This window comes from Megalops cyprinoides, chromosome 1, assembly GCF_013368585.1.
Source record: "Megalops cyprinoides isolate fMegCyp1 chromosome 1, fMegCyp1.pri, whole genome shotgun sequence".
Classification (NCBI taxonomy): domain Eukaryota; kingdom Metazoa; phylum Chordata; class Actinopteri; order Elopiformes; family Megalopidae; genus Megalops; species Megalops cyprinoides.
Window position 1 is genome coordinate 29,531,943 of NC_050583.1, and position 17,794 is coordinate 29,549,736.

Here is a 17,794-nt window from a genome sequence, read left to right on the forward strand (position 1 = left end):
TCCGTGTCATTTACACACTAAAGTTACCCAAGAGGAAAGGATGAATGAAGTGAAATATCATAAAGGCCAAAGCCCTCTGTGGGACACAGAATAACAGTCATCCTTGGAGAGTTTGTAGGTGTTAGAAATTAGATTATCTTTTCAATAACCATGTCTATTTAAACATAAGAGACAGTATTAGAACACAAACATTAACAGAATTAATTGATTCCTGCGGGAATTTAAAAACCTTCTATTCCATTTTGTGCTCATTCATTGTAACCAACATTAAATAATCACCAAGGCACGCATTTGCATTTAATTTGTGCCACTTTGAGAATACAAATGAAAGTTAAGTGTTTTCACAACTAGCTGTTACGGTAACGGCACGAGCTTGGGGGAGTTTACAACTCTCTTCCTGTCTGTTTGAATTTGTTAAAACATGTGCTTAACCACGGAGCACCATGCCAGTCTCCCTGGGCTAGCCAGGAAATTGGCAAGTGTTTGCTAAAGTTTTATCTGGGAGCCATTCTTTTCTACCTTTTAGGCCCCTTCCCCTGCAAAGCCATTAACAAGATCCTGTGGAGGACGACAGAACTGGGGTTAGTATCAGCCTTGTGTAAAGGCAAGCAGAAAGGCACCACCACAACCCAGCACATCAGCATATCATATGTGTTTTGTTAGGACTAATGTGAAGCACTGTTTAGTCCATGACATTTTCTTTTTTTTTTTTTTTACATACAAAACCTAAAGACATGCTGTAATTACAGAATTAATGGAAAACAAAAAAGGATTGATTTCCCAAAAAATGTCAGATCAATAAACCTGGTTTGTAACTTTCCACTACTAAATTAATAGGCAGATAATTTCAAACTTGGCCTCACTGTTTTGGCTTTCCATTGACGGGTGTCAGAAGGTCAAGATCAGAATGAACTCATTTCTTGCCCACTCCAGAGCCCCCTTCGTGCTGTTCAGCGGAGGCATGCCTAGGGCCAGCTATGGAGACAGGCACTGTGTGACAGTACTGCAGGAAAACACACAGGTCACCCTGGACTTCACCTCCCGCGTCATCGACTTCTTCACCATCTACAACACAGACAGCGAAAAGGGTGAGAGGGCTGAATAATGATTTGTAAAAAAGCATCAGTAAACAATTATCTATACATTCCCAATGTAACTGAAATCTCCAACAGCCCTTAATGCCAGTTAAGGGTTGTTCTGTGTAATACACCATTCTTTTTGTATTAAGTTTATAATCTGGGCCTATTTTTAATGTACGTTTTGGGGCTTCTGTAGTAATTTTTTCCAGTGCTTCTAAAAGAACATTTGTGAGGTGTGTCACTCAAAAACTAAAAAATCTGCAGCTGTAGAGAGAACCTGATCTCTTAATTTCACAGATCTCTTGCTAAAATGGAAAATCTTGGCAGTTGCAGAACATGCACCAGTTTTCCCTTTGGAAACAAAGCTGATACTTTTACACTTTTTTTGGACTTTGGCATGTCTTTCTTAGAGTGTTTTTTGCATCTGTTTTGTGACACCTGTCCGCTGTTTGTCTCAGAGTTTGACGACCCCACTGCCTTGGTGGTCCTGCTAGAAGAAGAGCTGGTTGTGATTGACCTCCTGACCACTGGGTGGCCCACCATTCCCTCTCCATACCTCGCTCCACTGCACTCCTCTGCCATCACCTGCTCTTGCCACATCTCCAATGTGCCAACCAAGTTGTGGGAGAGGGTGATTAGTGCTGGACAGTACCAGAGTCCACCACAGACACACATGGTAAAGAAAAGTCCTGAAGTTTCCAAGACTGTGTATAGGCCGTTTCAGGTTATACAGACATTACACTCACATTTGCAAGTATGAAAAGAAACTAAATTTCCACAGGTGTACTAATGTCAGTGTGATTATGTTAGCACTCTTGGTAGTTTATTATTAAGTGTTTAATCAGAAGCAGGGGACAGGCTTAAATTAAACATGGGCAACTGGCTGGCACATTTATACAGTCAGGCTCCCCTCCCCTGCGGACCTTTGTCGAGGACCAAGTGGCACTAGAATAAACGAATACTAAATCGTGTGAAACTTTCTGCCTGCTCTGCTCGGGCTACAGGGCTTGTGCATGATAAATTATTAAAAAATAACACAACAGATGAGAGTGTCCCTTCTTCCTTCCGACAACTGATAATAATGCCATAAATAATGGTTCCTCTTATATGAGCTCATGCTTATGTGTATGCACTTTGGCGTGTCCAATGAAGAAGCCACAAAAGATTGAAATGTCATTGAGATTTATGCAAGTCAACAAGTTGAGTCGGATTTATAATGTAAATATCTTTTTCATTTTCATATCTGTTAGCCCTGAAAGCTAGCAGCATAAAAGTAAAATCATAATTAATGTAGCTATTGCTCAAGATGTAATACTTCTCTTCTGTACATGTTTAGAAGTGGCCAATCAATGGGGGAAAGAATCTGGCGCCTGATCCAAAGCACAACGGATTGCTACTAACAGGGTAAGAATCCATGGAACACTGTGTGATTGTGATGAATTTAGAGGAGCTGCACTCATAAAGCAGGAGAGCATCTCATTACCAATCGCTGTTTGCTGATTTTGCCTTTTGAAGAATGTGGAATACAGTGATATAGTGTATCTGTATGTGGAAGCTGTGGGCTCTTGAAAAACATGCTCAGCACAAAAAAAGCTGGTCTGCAACTTATACATAGACCACTTGTACCAAAAAACATTTGTGTTCTACCAGAGTGGCATCAGTGGTCGTGTTTGTTCCCTTTGCATGTCTAGACATGAGGATGGAACAGTTCGCTTCTGGGATGCATCAGGGGTGTCCCTCAAGCCTCTATACAAACTGAGCACCGCCAACATCTTCCAGACAGACTGTGACCACAATGACAGTCTGGGACAAGCGGGGGAGGAGGAGTGGCCTCCCTTCAGGAAGGTGAGAACCAGCCAACCACTGAATTGTTCTGATAGCCATTTACTGGATTAAGAATCACTGTAAATCAGTTAATTAAGGGAGATGGCTGCATGCTCTTCAAATTTCCTGACCATTTAAGAACCTGTGTGTTTTAATTTCTATCTCCATGGTAGAATAATGGGCTTTGTGTGCTTTGCCCCTGAAACAATACAGTTTATAAGCCCATGATATACATGTTACTTGGTTCAAATTACATTATTGACATGTAGCAGATGCTCTTATCTTGAGCAATTTACACAGATTACACTGTTTACATGTTATCTATTTATACAGTTAGATATTTACCGAGGCAATTGTGGGTTAAGTACCTGGCCCAAGAGTACAACAGCAGGGAGTTGAACCAGCAACATTTCAGTTACAAGCCCTGCTCCTTACCTTATGCTACACTGCCACCCCCAAATCCCACAGTAAATCCCAGAATATAAATGTAACTCAGAAAATTGTTCAGACAGGTGCAGTCTGCAGCATCCTCCCCTGCTTCCCCTTCCGCTCTTCCTTCACATCCCCTTGCCTCAGCCTGCACCTCCTTCCCTAAAAGAAACCAGACTACAGCTTGGCATGCAGCTCTCAAAACATATGGGGTCCTCACTGGAATATTCCCCTGTTTTCTTCTCTAATTAAAAGCAGACTGTCTGTCTGCCGAGCGAGGTGCTCCCCCTTGCATCTGCAGGAGATGAAACGCTGTCCTGCTGCGGGTCGCCTTCCTGCACATTCCTACATTTTTATTACATGGGGTTAAGCGTATTCCTTAGTTTGTTTTCATGCATCTTTCCAAATAAACTACAGGAAGGTTGGCAGGTGGAGACTGGGAGGTGGAAAGATGGGGGGGGGGGCAGTTATATTAACTGTTTAATACATATTGTCAACTCCCTGCATATCAGATAATTGCATACTCCATTTTATTGCACAGTATGAAGCTGCTTCTGTTTCAGTGCTGTTTATTTTGCTTAGTCCTGTCATTTATATACTCTTAAATTCACAATGCTATAACAGTCCTAAAAATATAGTTATCAGGAGTTCAGGACATATTGAGTATGTTGACACGTGTGTAAATATCTAAAACAATTGCTATTTAAATGTGATCTTGATATTTTTCAAGTCAGCACAATATCTATGCGTGTGTGTATTGTGGTGCATCTGAGCCTGTGAGGTGCTGATTTGTTTTTATGCTCATGTTTTTTCTTTTTTAGGTGGGATGTTTTGATCCGTATAGTGATGACCCAAGGTTGGGAATACAGAAGATTTCACTGTGTAAATATAGTGGGAAGCTAGTGGTAGCAGGGACTGCAGGCCAGGTAAGATACTGAGGTGTAATGAATGCTACAATGCTATAATGCTGCTACAAACAGCTTACAAATAACTGGTACAGCATTTATCTTGATGAAATATTTAATATTTATTAGCCCAGTACTTCCTGGCATTTCAGTCAAATAATGAAGTAAAAAAAAATGCCTGGTTGTGTGTCTGTATCACTGCTTAGATGCATCTCTTAGCTAAATCAGTTCAACATGATTTGAGATCTGTTTTGAATCTTGCTTTGAATGCACAATCTAAAGACTGAGTGTCCATGTGATGAGAAGGTGGACCCAGTGCTGCATTCTCTTCTGACAGTCCCTTCTGTCCTTCCCATTCAGGTCCTAGTGATGGATCTTAGCGAGGAGAAATCAGAACACATGATCAATGTGGCTACTGTGGACCTCCTTCAAGACAGGGAGGGATTTACCTGGAAGGGTCATGACCGCCTGGCCCCTAAAAATGGACCAATCAGCTTTGCCCCCGGCTTCCACCCCATTATGCTGGTGCAGTGCATGCCCCCAGCAGCTGTTACCGCGGTAACGCTGCACGCTGAATGGAACCTCATTGCATTTGGGACCAGTCACGGCTTTGGCCTGTTTGACTACCACCGCCGCAGTCCCGTCCTGGCAAGGTAACCCCTCCCCCCCAACATTTTATTTTATCCAAGAGGATGTTAAACATTTCACAGAGCTTAAGACTGCACCTTGTCTAAGTGGTCAGGGAAGAGTTGTTAACATTATATCCCTCATATTTTAATGGTTCCCTTCTTCTCAGCCATAATGATTTGACATGGTGTGACATCAGGGCTTCTTATTATGCATGTGACATGTGCCAACACTCTTGTTATCTGTCAGGATGACTTATGTTTATGGTTATGGTTTCCTACCAAAAAGTAAACTCCTCCTGCAGCTACATTCGTGTAAGTACATGTATCAGCTGTACTATGGCCAACCATTTAGTTTTTGATTTATAATCACTTAAAAACTTTGATTTCTCCCATTTGGTATCATCAGTAGAATTTATAACTACACATCAAGAAATAGCTGTTCATTTTCAAAAAATTGCTTCCCTTCCTTGGCTTGTTATTTGAAATTTTGTGGTGGAATTCACAAACATTCACAAACCTTCAATAGCTGGTTAATATTGCACACAGGCCAGCATTTATTATTAAAATTCACTTAAAAAAAAAAAACACAAAGAAAACTAGAAACCTAATATCTAGCTATCGTCTCGTCATGTGGGGGGGGGGGGGGGGGGGGGGTCATGGCAATTGTGTTGGTAAATGGCTGCTCGATGTACTACACAATACAACAAAATTACGTGTTGCATTATTGGCATTACAATATGTCACAGCCCACCAGATAACAAGGTTAAGTAAATATTGGAATTAAATTAAACATTACTCTCACTGTTTCCTTCACAAAGTATTGTTACTGCACAACTGCCCTTAATCAGTGGTCGTGGTTACATCAGTCTATGTCTGCAGTGTTGATGGCAAATTGTGAACTCTTTGAATTCAGGAAAACACTGTATTCTGGGAGTAGTAGTGTCAGAGTGTTAGTGGATATTTGTTTGAGCGTTTTGCTGCCATGTTCTAGATGTACACTGCACCCCAACGACTCACTAGCCATGGAGGGGCCCCTGTCCCGGGTCAAGTCACTGAAGAAGTCCCTACGCCAGTCCTTCAGACGAATCCGCAAGAGCAGAGTCTCCGGGAAGAAGCGAGTGGTGGTCAGCAGTCCAGCCAGCAAGGTGAGTACCCCATGCATGGTCTCATCGCAGGAAGGTGATTACAGAGGGAAGCCTTGTCCCTTTTTTAATGTTTGGTGGCTTTTGAGTGACGGGGCTCCTCCCCATCAGGTACAGGAGGCCAATGCCCAGCTGGCTGAGCAGGCGGGGCCTCACGATGTGGAGATGGCGCCGGTGCAGAGGAGGATAGAGCCCCGTTCTGCCGACGACTCGCTCTCCGGGGTGGTGCGCTGCCTGTGTTTCGCCGATACATACCTTAGAGACGGTAAGACCATGGATATATGCAATCTTCATCTGAAGTAACACAGTTATTGTTAACTTGTGTTTTGTATTTCTGTAAGTCTCATTTTTTTGGCTGCTGGCATGTACTGTATGAATGCAACATGGATCTGGTGTTAAGTTGTGCATGCCATAGCTGTGGGAGTTTAATCTGGAGTTACTGCTTTTTACTTACACTTGGTGTGGCCCATCTGCTTTCCCTGTCTTCACTCAAGTGTCTGCAGGGATCTTACACTGTCCTCAGTTAAGAGAACTACATGGGCAACAAGCGAATCAAACTTCAGGCAATAACTTCAGACTAAACACACAGTGCTGCACCAGACTTTCATCTCGGTGCTAATTTTAAAAAATATGGTAGTTATTATAACCCAGTTTTGGATATCTAAAGTGCTTTTTCATCCGCGGCGCTCTGGCCAGTGTGCGTGGGAGTGCTCAGACCTTGGTGCAAGAAGCGCCTGCATTCTGGGCAGCCTCCACCGTCTCCTGTCTGTCCTGTACTGGTGGGAACAACACTGTAGCCTTGAGCTGCCAGGAAACCATGTTTATGATTCAATTAAGCAGAAACATGGAGCAGAAGATATGCAGAGCCCACTCCTAAAGCTGTGGTGCATTGGGATCAGTGGGAGTTCCTCTGTCTATGAGAACAGGGATGGTTAGGAGGTCAGACTCTCTCCAGTTCTCTCTAGTTTCATGTTCCGTGAGAAAGGGAAATATGGAAAGCATTTTGTGTTTCCCTGTTTAGCTGCAAAATACTGTCTTGGATTAAGCATTGTTTAAACCAGTTGAAGAGCCATTCATCATTTCAAGGATCTAACCAAAAAAATCTGTTTGCACAGTCTTGATCACAGACAGACTGATCCCAGAATACTTATTCATAATGACGTTGTAGTGGCTGGTGTTGCTGAGGTAGAGTGAGTGTCGTGCAGTGGTGTCACGTCGCTCTCTTGCTCCCTCTGCTGCATCTGCAGGGTCGCACCACGGGCCCACCATGTGGGCGGGCACCAACTCGGGCTCGGTGTATGCCTACGCCCTGGAGGTGCCGTCGCAGGAGAAGTTCTCGGAGCAGAGCGTGGAGGCCGTGCTGGGGAAGGAGATCCAGCTGATGCACCGGGCGCCGGTGGTGTCCATCGCCGTGCTGGACGGCCGGGGGAACCCTCTGCCCGAGCCCTACGAGGTGTCGCGGGACCTGGCCAAGGCCCCCGACATGCAGGGCAGCCACTCGGTCCTCATCGCCTCCGAGGAGCAGTTTAAGGTGACTTTTGGCTTTTGCTTATGTTGTACTCCTGCCTTACTTCTAAGTCACTTTAATAAAAGTGTCTGCCAAATGAGTAAATGTGAATGTTAATTCATGCACAGATAAAATACAGCACATGGCACACAGCAGTAAACACCTCTATATGTCCACCGTCCCCCCCAGGTGTTCACGCTACCCAAGGTCAGCGCCAAGACCAAGTTCAAGCTGACGGCCCACGAAGGCTGCCGGGTGCGCAAGGTGGCGCTGGCAAACTTCGGCAGCGTGTCGGCCGAGGAGTACAGCGAGAACGGCCTGGTGTGCCTCACCAACCTGGGCGACATCCACGTGTTCAGCGTGCCAGGGCTGCGGCCGCAGGTGCGATACGACTGCATCCGCAAGGAGGACATCAGCGGGATCGCCTCCTGCGTTTTCACCAAAACAGGACAGGGTGAGTGTGCCCCTGCAGGCTCCCTGTGAATGTGGAAATATGCTATGCTTTAATAGTCCAATGAACAAGAGATTGCTGCATATGTAATAATTCATGAACAATAGTGAGTATTGCCACCCCAATGCCAGTAGTGGGGTGGCAGTGTAGCATGCTGGTAAGGAGCAGGACCCGTAACCGAAAGGTTGCTGGTTCAGCTCCCTACTGGGGCACTACTGTTGCGACCTTGAGCAAGGTACTAAACCCAGAATTGCCTCAGTAAATATCCAGCTGTATAAATGGGTAACATGTAAAAAAATGTTACCTATGCAAGTCGCTCTGGATAAGAGCATTTGCTAAATGCCAGTAACAGAATGTAATGTAAGAATAGTGATTACTGCTTGATGTAAATCAAAATAAAAATGTATGCAGTGTAAATCAGAAAAGTTTTAGTCACTTAGTATCTTTTAATATTTTCAGCACGTTGTGCCAAATTTATTGTATTTTAACAATGTTGTGAAACAATTTTTATATTAACACTTGTTCGTCCTTTTTCTTACAATGTAACCCTTCATAGATCAGTGCACAGTGCCATTTTCTGACCATGTATATGTGTTGCACTGATTTGTGGCAAGTCTCTGCCTGAGCACTCTCCCACAGTGTATGGGTGGTACTTACAGTGCTGTTGTGTTTCTGTGCGCTAGGGTTTTACCTGATCTCGCCGTCGGAGTTTGAGCGTTTCTCCCTGTCCGCACGGGTCATCACAGAGCCGCTTTGCACCGTGGATGTGGACCGGCCTCACCACATTGCCATCAGGTAACTGGACTGACCAGTGACCCTGTGATTCCATCAGCCTGGGTCACTCCTCTCTGTATGTCCACATCGTGCTGAAATGCACTCAGTACACCCACTTCGGCTTGGTTCAGCTCCACTGAAAGGCACTAGTTGGTCTTGCTCTGTCAGTTTTGTAATTGCTTCATGAACAGACTTAATATGTCACACTTCGTATTCATACAGGTTCTTTTGTAAATGTTAGTGACTAATTCGTATACTGGGAGTCATTTTTTGAGTTGAACAAAATAGATTTATACAGCCATCATCTATGGACTTTGTTAAAAATGAAATGCAAAAAAATCCCCAGTTCTGCTTGCAAAGAAATTTCTGAGAATGTGTAGAGGCGTCCTCTACTGAGCAGTGTTTCTTCTATCAGAATAGATCCTTACATACAGCAGATGTGAATTTGGTAGGCAGAGTCTGGAAAAAGAACTGCTGTAGTAAGTGTAGTTTTTTATATGGTGTTTTTTTTTTCATATTTACTACGATTTATAGTTTAATTTGTGGAGACTTTAAGCTGAGGCAGTTTATGAGCGTCTGCACTGCAGAAGTTCTGTTTAACAGCTCCTCAGTACTGGGTGTGAGATGACTCCTCTCCTGAGGAGAGGAGGAGGGAGGGAGTGAACATGCCACATTCCGTTAACACGACAATCTCAGAATAATCTCCCTGAATTTATCTAAAACTGACAGCAGAAAGACAGAGGCTGCCTTAATGTTTCTTCACCCTGTTGCCTTCAGAAATGACAGTCATGTTAATGGACTCCTGGGGCGTGGCCTGCTTTTCACTAAGCGCTGTTGCATTGAGATCTGTGAGAGAGGTTTTTTGGGCTGGTGTGGGGACTGTCTGCATGAAAAATGCCTTTCAATTAAGAAGCAGTAAAAACAGTCTGATTAATTGCCTGTGTTGGAAATCAAAATTTGTCTCAGACATCTCCAAATAAAAAAAAACAAAAAAAAAACAAAACGCAAAGTGACCACCAGATATATATTTTTTTTCCATTTAGTCATAAATATGTCGCACTTCGCTCTGTGCAGACCAAATGGAGGGATCCGCGTTCAGCAAGGCTGCGGGTGCTCAGGGAGAGGGCTGTGCTCAGTATTGCGAATGCGCCGAGAGCCAACTGCACAGCGTGCTGAGCGCCAGCGCACAGCACTGAGGCACTCGGCAGTGTTTGCATGCCATTCTATCACCTGCTCTATACACCACCATAGGCACTGCAACTCCAGGGGAATCTCAAATATTTAAGCTCCTCTCCTTGGAGGAGGAGAAGAACAGAGTGGGCGCTGGGGTCAGGCAGGCTCTGTGGTGTTTGGATTTGTAGCTTAGGAGACCTCGGGATTGTTTTCTGTTTACTTTCCCTGTGAAAGATATTATTTTAGGGAAAATATAGTGGATGCTCAAACTGTGGTGATGGAAGGTTATTGAGTTAGGTTTGGTGTACTTTTGTTATGACTCTGTTATAGTTGCAGGTCATTATGGTGTGAAGTAGTTTTCGTGTTAGACCTTGGATTGACAGGTGTGATGGAAACACTTTGGACCTGAAGTCTGTTTCACAAAAGATTTGCCTTCAAAAAAAATTGTCATGCAATAAGTGTTGCTTTCATACTCCGCTAAATCAGTGAGCCAAGTAAGCGGTGTGGTTGTTTTTGCAATAAACACAATATATTTACTGTATTTGAGGTAAATGGCAGTGTAACCCTTAGCCAGGACATCTGCAGTGTTGCAGTTCAAGCTTGCGTCTCCCTTAGTACACAAGATGACTTACTCCTTATTGATAATATTGTAACTATTTCCAGAATCATCAGGGAGCAGTGTGTTTCTAAAATTACTATTGTGTTGTGTGAAAAAATGTTTTAACCGTAGTACTGTTCATTTGCATGACTTGCTTGATTATTGTAATTTGTCCATATTGTTATACTTTGCAGAAGGCATGGGTTGACAACTGAAATCCATCAAATTTAGTAGCGTTCATGTATGCTACTTTGCAGAATTCTCAGTGTCTATTTGTCATAAATACTCTACAGTTTGACAGTCTCCTGTATTCTGCCAAGCATATGCCTCTGTGGTTTTTGGATTTATGGGAAGATGCATTTGAGTCCCTTGTATATCTTTCCAAATGCATAGTTATCCTGTCCTAGAAGTATCTGCCTTTCTTTAACCTCCTTTTCACCAGTTTCAGATCAGAATAATCTCTGCTTTTTCAGTTTTGACATGCACAACCACTTAGTGATTTATCTAAGTTTGCACATTCTTATCTTGAGTTAAAGTGATCATTTAATCCTAAACTGGTGTCTTGAAATGGGTTTACCCAGCTAATTTGAGTTTTAGTAGTTCAATAACCTGAACTAATCCATGCTTCCTTAAGACTACCTTTGCGACCGAAGCCCTGAAATCAACCCCATGTTGACATCTTTTTACATGAGGGTTGGAAATGCTGGAGTTGAACCAGCAGAAAGAAATGACGGCAAGTCAGTTTGCCAAATTCTTGTTCTGTGCTTTGTGGTGTTGGGTGTGCCACGCTGCAAACCAGAATTTTTTTTTTTGATTGACCAAGAGATGAAGCTGGAGTGTAATGTTGTATGGCTGTTTATTCCCTGCAGCAACACAACTGCCTCCATTCAGGCCAATGGGACCCACAAAGTGCAGCCCGCAGGGGAGAGCCGTTCCCTTGGGGAAGCAGAAGGTATGAGCTTTCATCCGTGCACCCACACTGTGAGGTCATGAATTTATTCATATAGAGAGAGACTGAACAGCCTTTAGATACAATGTGAAAAGAAACGTCTATTTCTCTTTATCCATGTCAAAATTTATGGTCCTGAAAAGTGTCATTTCAACACATGTTGCAGAAATGCCATCCAGTACAAATTGGGTGTAGTCCATGTGATTTTTAAGCATATGCTGTGCTGCCATGATTCACAGTTACATTTTTACAGCATTTCATTGTGTAAATTTAGAAAAACAACCTAACAGGCTCGTATTTCTACCTGTTCCCTGATAAAAGTCCACGGTATAAATACACAGTATATGGGGCCACTCCACACTTGTAGTTGATTCAGTCAAGCGCTCTGTCAGTAGTTTTGACTCTGTGTTAAACAGAGCAGCCAGCTGTCTGTATGCTCTACTGTAGGCATCGCTCCCTGTGCACATCTCCTCCCCATCGTTGGCAGTGTGCACACCGTCATCAACTGCTCAGATGAAATTAAAATGCTGAATTGTGCCAGCTAAACTGTACTGCCAGCTAAACTGTAGCTAAAATAGAAGCTGAAGAAGCTGAACAGACGAAGGTTTCTTGAACATTAACACTCTCTCAATATGTGTTCTTTGTGTTAAAATCATTCAGTTGATATTTTGATGGAAATTTAAATTTGTCACTCTGCTTGTTATGGTGGAGGGTGTATAGTGAATTGGCTAATCCAGTGCTTTGCTTGTTGATTGTGTATGTAAAACAGTATTTTCCCAGCAAATAAAACATGACCCAAACAATATCAATGCATGTCTTGCAATATTTCATGCTGGGATTTTGATGTGAATTTTATGTGATTTCAGAATAGCGTTAGTGTTAAAGGCTGACGTGGTTTCAGATGCAATAACTTTCTGGTCTTCATCTGCATGGCAGAAAGCTGTTAGTTGCTTTATTTACTACTGTTTTCCATTCCTTGAGGTTGCTCTCTCTTGTGAGGTAATAAAAAGGGTTTGTACAACACCACACAAAGGGGAGTTGGATTGTCTAGCAGTTGTTTGACCGTGTAAGGTGCCCCCCTGTCAATCTGGGACGTTCTGATCTGCACTCCCATAGCAACAGTACAGGACAGGCTGAATGAACTAACACTGCTTCCCCTGGCTATAACTCCTGCAGCAGCTGAGGTAAATATGCTTGGTTAGGTTTAAGACCTCTGCCTCCTGGGTCCTGCCGGAATATTGATTTTTTCCAGCTCTTTTTTTACCTCCTGGATTTAATCAGCTACTGTTCGCTCTCAGCGCCGCTTTTAATCAGCGAAGATGAATCACCCAGGAGTGTCTCAGCAGTGTCCATGGCAACTCCCCTCAGAAACTCTCTCCAGTCTCCAGTCCTAATAATAAAACCTATATTAAAAATTCATGAGGGGAAATTCCACTTTGGGAAAACACAATTTATCAGTAAGAACTGACCCACAGTGAACAACAAACTTTTTGTCTCTATCCTTTCTTTCGTTTTTCTTCTCATTTCCCTTCTGGTTCTAAGATGAACAGGGAACATGCAAGTTTACAGAAGTTTATTACAGGTGTGTTGAGTTTTATCGAAGTCATTGTAGGGGTTGCTTGATGTGTCTTAGTGATGCCTCCCTGTTTGGGAACAAGGCCTTCAAAGGGGATACAGCACTGCCTGGCACTCAACCCTGTCACTGTACGTTGTATGATGCTCTCTGTGCTGAACCCTGTTGCTCTCTGCACAGAATGTGGAGGCTGTAGGCTTATTTTTTATATTCATTCCCCAAGGTTATTAATTTATTTAAAAGGTTATTTAAAAAGGATCATTGTGACAATGCTGGGTTTTCCGATGGCGTTGTGTGCTTCAAGAGTCTCCTCCTCTGTAGAGTCTTATGTGCATATCATTATCATGTGTGCATGAGATATGAACCATATTTAAATGTGATAGTTCCTGTGTTAAAAGAAGTGTTCTTCTTTATAAGAGCATACAAACTGTGCCAGAAGCTTTCAATGTTTTATGATGATCAAGTCCTGAAACCTTGGCAAACTCTTATTTGCATGTTTAGTGACCTTTAGGGCAATTTCAGGATTTTGTTCTGCCCACATTCAGAGTAATGGCCTTTTCCAGCTTCAGCACCTTGCCAAATTTAATCAGAAAACCAATTTAATTTGTCTGGTTAATGAGTCTTTAAATATTCATTCAAAGTGCTGTAGCTCTTTGCTCATATTGTATGCAGCGCTGCTTGGCAAATGCATCTGGATTTTGCAAAAGTTGATAAGCCTGTTTGGTGTAGTTATATTGTAATTTCAAACCAGATTAATCCATTTGCATCTTAAAAGAAGACAACATTATTTGCTTTTCCTGCCTATAGTTACAGTGAACATGCACAGAAATAAAATGGTTTTCCAGTGCTTTTTAAAATGGGCATCCTGCCAAAATACCCAGCCAAAGCAGAAGATGGGTTAGTATAGCACTGTGTCCAGCCTGCATGTAAATTAAATGTGATATGTAAATTAACATGACAGATACTACAATATCAGTAGCTTCTAAATATCTAAAATGCTATGTTGTTCATAACATCATAGAGTTGTAGCATACTGAAAAGCAAAACTTTTATAATGGAGAAATTTTAGTTTCCTTTCCGAGTTTTCTCAAGCTCTGATGTCAGCAGATGACGTTCCCCTTTAAAGGCATGAGCAATCAGAGGGCACTCGATTTATAACTCTCTGCAAGTCAGATCTCCCTATGAGTCTTTAAAGCATAATATTGTAGCTATCTGGAAAGGCTGATTTTCTTAAAATTTTAATTGAAAGACAATGTCACTCCATGTCACTTCCTTTATATCTGCCTCTAGTCCAGTCCACTACAAAGTTAGTTGCATGCCTTTGGCCTGTTTGCAAAGGGTTGCTGCAGTGCTGGTTAAAGTTTGATGTGGTGTAGATCAAATATCCCCCAGAGTATGTCACTCATTATCTTAAAGCAATACAATTTCTATGTGTAGCTGGACACAACCTACACAGAAGGAGAGATGGAACGGTATGTTGTGGACTGTTTGAGGTTTATGTGTCTGAAGGAGGTTACAAAAGGCTTTCAGATTAGCTTGTGTTCTTTATCAAAGCAAATGAAAACTTTTTTGAAATAGATACTGACTATGACTGAGGTGAAGATCAAAAAGCTACAGTTTAAGTCTACAGTGAAATTACTCTTACGGTCAAGAATCTGTGCAATCTTGAAAAACTGTATAAATGCGTGCAAGTTGTGTGGATTTTGGGGTTAGGGTTAGGGTTAGGGTTTTGGGAATGGAGGAAGTGTATAGCTTGTTCAATGTTTGCTATCTGCTTACCAGCATTGTAAGGTCAGCCGTTGTGAGCTAACTCAACGTTCTTAACTGGGGTATGCACTGAGGCAGGAAGGAGGGTTGCTTGTTGCTCACTAGGGGCTTACATGAAAGATGCCTATTCCACAGATTCAGTTGATGAAACATTTGTTGCTTTTGGAAATTTCAAGCTTTTTACATTTATCATGGCGATTTCATGGTTCATTTTTATAAGCCGTTATGCCTACATGGCTGGTAAATTATTATTACCTTATAGTTCATGTTTGGATGTGCCTGTGCTGGTGTGCAGTATAGGGCCTTTTAACTCTTTGAACTGAAGTGTTCAACAGATGCCGGTGGACATGAAAAGCCCCAGATGACTCCTCTTCCCATTGGGTTAAGGAAAGGGGTTGTGTGACTTTAAAGCTGCTGTCTCTGAGTGTGCTCTGATAGGCTGTGTGTCCACAGCTGGGGACTGCAAATGAGCAGTCAGTCTGGGACACTTGTTACAGATTAGTGACATTATCACATAGCCTGTGTCCTTTTACCCTCATAATTCTCACTGCCATTCCATTTTTTAGCCACAGATAAACCCATCTTGGGGCTAAGAGCCCAACAGGAGTTTAGTTTTGAAGTCAAACTATTGTTAGATTTTCAGCCATATTCTCTTTGGATTAGCATCTGGGGATAATGCTAAACATCAGCTTCAGCGGAGACAAGTAAAAGGAACATGGCAAAATACACATGGTTTCATTCCATTGGTCATATAGTGACTTCATCTGCTAGAAATCTTTGGAGAAAGCAGCTGAACTGTAATGTGTTTCATTATAGTGTGAAGCTGGAGTACAGCTTGAGTATTGAGGTGCAGTTATCTGTTCCTACTCCTCAGTACTGTTGGTTTTACTTTGTGTACAATGGCAGTGCTTTTCTTCTCGGCTGACATCGTCTCTCTCTCTCTCTCAGGAGTTCTAGAGGACATCCAGGCTGCTCTGTCCTCCCCTGCTCTGGACTCTCCAAACAGCAGTGCTGACATCACGCTTGACACTACCGGTGACATCACTGTTGAGGACGTCAAAGACTTTTTAACGTGAGACTTCTCCTTCCACCTAAGACACAAAATAAAACATGCTCATTCTTTTACTTCCCTTATCCACAACAAGAGAGTAAGACATGGTTTTCCATTTCAGAATGTGGTTACCCATGGCTCTGACCTTATCCTTTTTGTCATATAGATTTTGAAACTGTCAGTACTGATGGGGTGGTTTGACTTATTTTTACCATTAAAACCTCCATGCCAGGATCGAGTACATAAATACAGAAAGCATTAAGTGAACTACCATCTCATTTTTTGTCCCTGTAGCAGGGGAGTGATAACGGCACAGATTCTATATTATCCAGCAGGAAGAGGCTGTTGTTTATGCTGTCCCCCATTACAAAGAGCAGTTTGTTAGAGCCCCGGTTTCCAGTCATATTTCTTCTCTGGGCTTAACTGACTCCCCCGCACACTGGCCTCCACAGCAGATGTAAATCCTGCTGCTGGAGAGAGCGAGGGTGAGAGAGGGAGAGAGACAGGCCTCCACACCCAGGGACAACAGAGAATAATGGGGGGGGGGGTGGGTGGGAGCGGTTGCAAAAAAAAAAAAAATGCAGATCATTCAGCCAGCAGCAAGAAATGTACTGTAATTGTAAAAGTATCCTGCTCAATTGCAGGAGTGGTCCTGCAAGTTGAAAATAACTGGTTTACTTTGATGAGATGTGAACACATTTTCTTATCTTGCTGCAAAAGACCATAAGAAATTTAAAATACGTTTAGCTTGGTATGCAGTCGAGTAGATGTCTGCATATTGTGTTAAATCATTCATTTAATATGGTTAAGACTTTGTTTTAGAGTACATGCAGTAACACACTCATGCTGACACCTCGGTGTAGATAACTGCAATTCTTCTTTCACGCCTGCAGTTTACATGAAAGAAAAAGATGCATCTTTATTGTAGCTGTCACTGTCTTGAGATAGTGGCTGCGTTGCAGGACATTGGTCATGCCTGTTAAACTGAGTTGGCTCATCCCGGTCTAATATTAAGAGCCGGTTGGGAGAGTAAGGGTTGTGTCACTCTGTCTGGGTCTTAGAGATACATGGGGGAGATTGGAAGGAGCAGTGTCAGGACCACTCTCCTTCATCCCTCTGGTCTAAGGGTGCAGGACTGCTCAACAGAAACTTCCATTCTTGCTAGGGGCCCCAGAAGAAAGCCTGCACTCTTCATTAATGCAGTAATCTAGGTCAGCAAAGCTGGAGGAGGGGGAAGAATGGGTCATCACAATTAGCATCCTGGAGCTGGCCTGTGTTTGGACTGTACTGGCACTCAGCACGGCTGCGGTTTTTCGGAGAGAGGCAGGCCCCCTTTTGTCTCTGTCTGTTAATGAAGTCCATCGGTTTTGTTAAATGTAGTAGAAGTGCTCTCTTTGTGGACGGTAATTAATTGCCTTCCATTTTATTTCATGATATAACCAAATTTTTTGGAGCATTCATAATACACTGAGAGGCAATTTTGACATTGATTTCATCACATGGATTACAAGTTAATGTTTCCTTGTATTGGTTGTTACAGCTACTGTCTTTATTGGATATATGGCTCTTGAATGTGGCAGAGCTAATACCTACAGGATGATTGTCTTTAGAAATACTAGGTGTGGTATTACAGTTGTTTAAGGGAAGTGGATTTGTAGAAGTTCGAAAAAGTGAAACTCAGAGGTGAAGAAACTGTTCAGCATGTTTCAGATGCTCTTCGTTTTGCACCCCCATAATAACGGTGGTACACTTAGATGACATCGGGGGCTGTGAAGACTATGTCAAAATCCACACAGGACACTGACTCCTGCCCCTCTTCTCTCAAAGGTCTGTGGACGAAGCTGAAAAGAATCTGAAGAATATCGCGGAGGATGACGGGCGGTCTCCAGGCATCCTCATCAACTGAAGAGGTGAGTTTGGCCGGTGTCCTTCTCACTGAAGTC

General features: G+C 42.7%; 1 protein-coding gene across 1 annotated transcript in view; it reads left to right on the plus strand.

Annotated features, from left to right (window-relative positions):
- Positions 1-17,794, plus strand: part of LOC118792727 (lethal(2) giant larvae protein homolog 1-like) — a 49,501-nt gene that overhangs the window by 28,896 nt on the left and 2,811 nt on the right. Inside the window, exons 8-22 of the mRNA XM_036550638.1 lie at positions 527-581; positions 934-1,088; positions 1,538-1,755; positions 2,416-2,483; positions 2,771-2,924; positions 4,154-4,258; positions 4,598-4,890; positions 5,858-6,011; positions 6,120-6,273; positions 7,256-7,539; positions 7,705-7,969; positions 8,650-8,761; positions 11,381-11,463; positions 15,749-15,872; positions 17,679-17,761. Of these exons, the coding sequence (XP_036406531.1) occupies positions 527-581; positions 934-1,088; positions 1,538-1,755; positions 2,416-2,483; positions 2,771-2,924; positions 4,154-4,258; positions 4,598-4,890; positions 5,858-6,011; positions 6,120-6,273; positions 7,256-7,539; positions 7,705-7,969; positions 8,650-8,761; positions 11,381-11,463; positions 15,749-15,872; positions 17,679-17,757 (2,303 nt within the window). The 3' untranslated portion in view covers positions 17,758-17,761. The remainder of the gene's footprint in view (positions 1-526; positions 582-933; positions 1,089-1,537; positions 1,756-2,415; positions 2,484-2,770; positions 2,925-4,153; positions 4,259-4,597; positions 4,891-5,857; positions 6,012-6,119; positions 6,274-7,255; positions 7,540-7,704; positions 7,970-8,649; positions 8,762-11,380; positions 11,464-15,748; positions 15,873-17,678; positions 17,762-17,794) is intronic.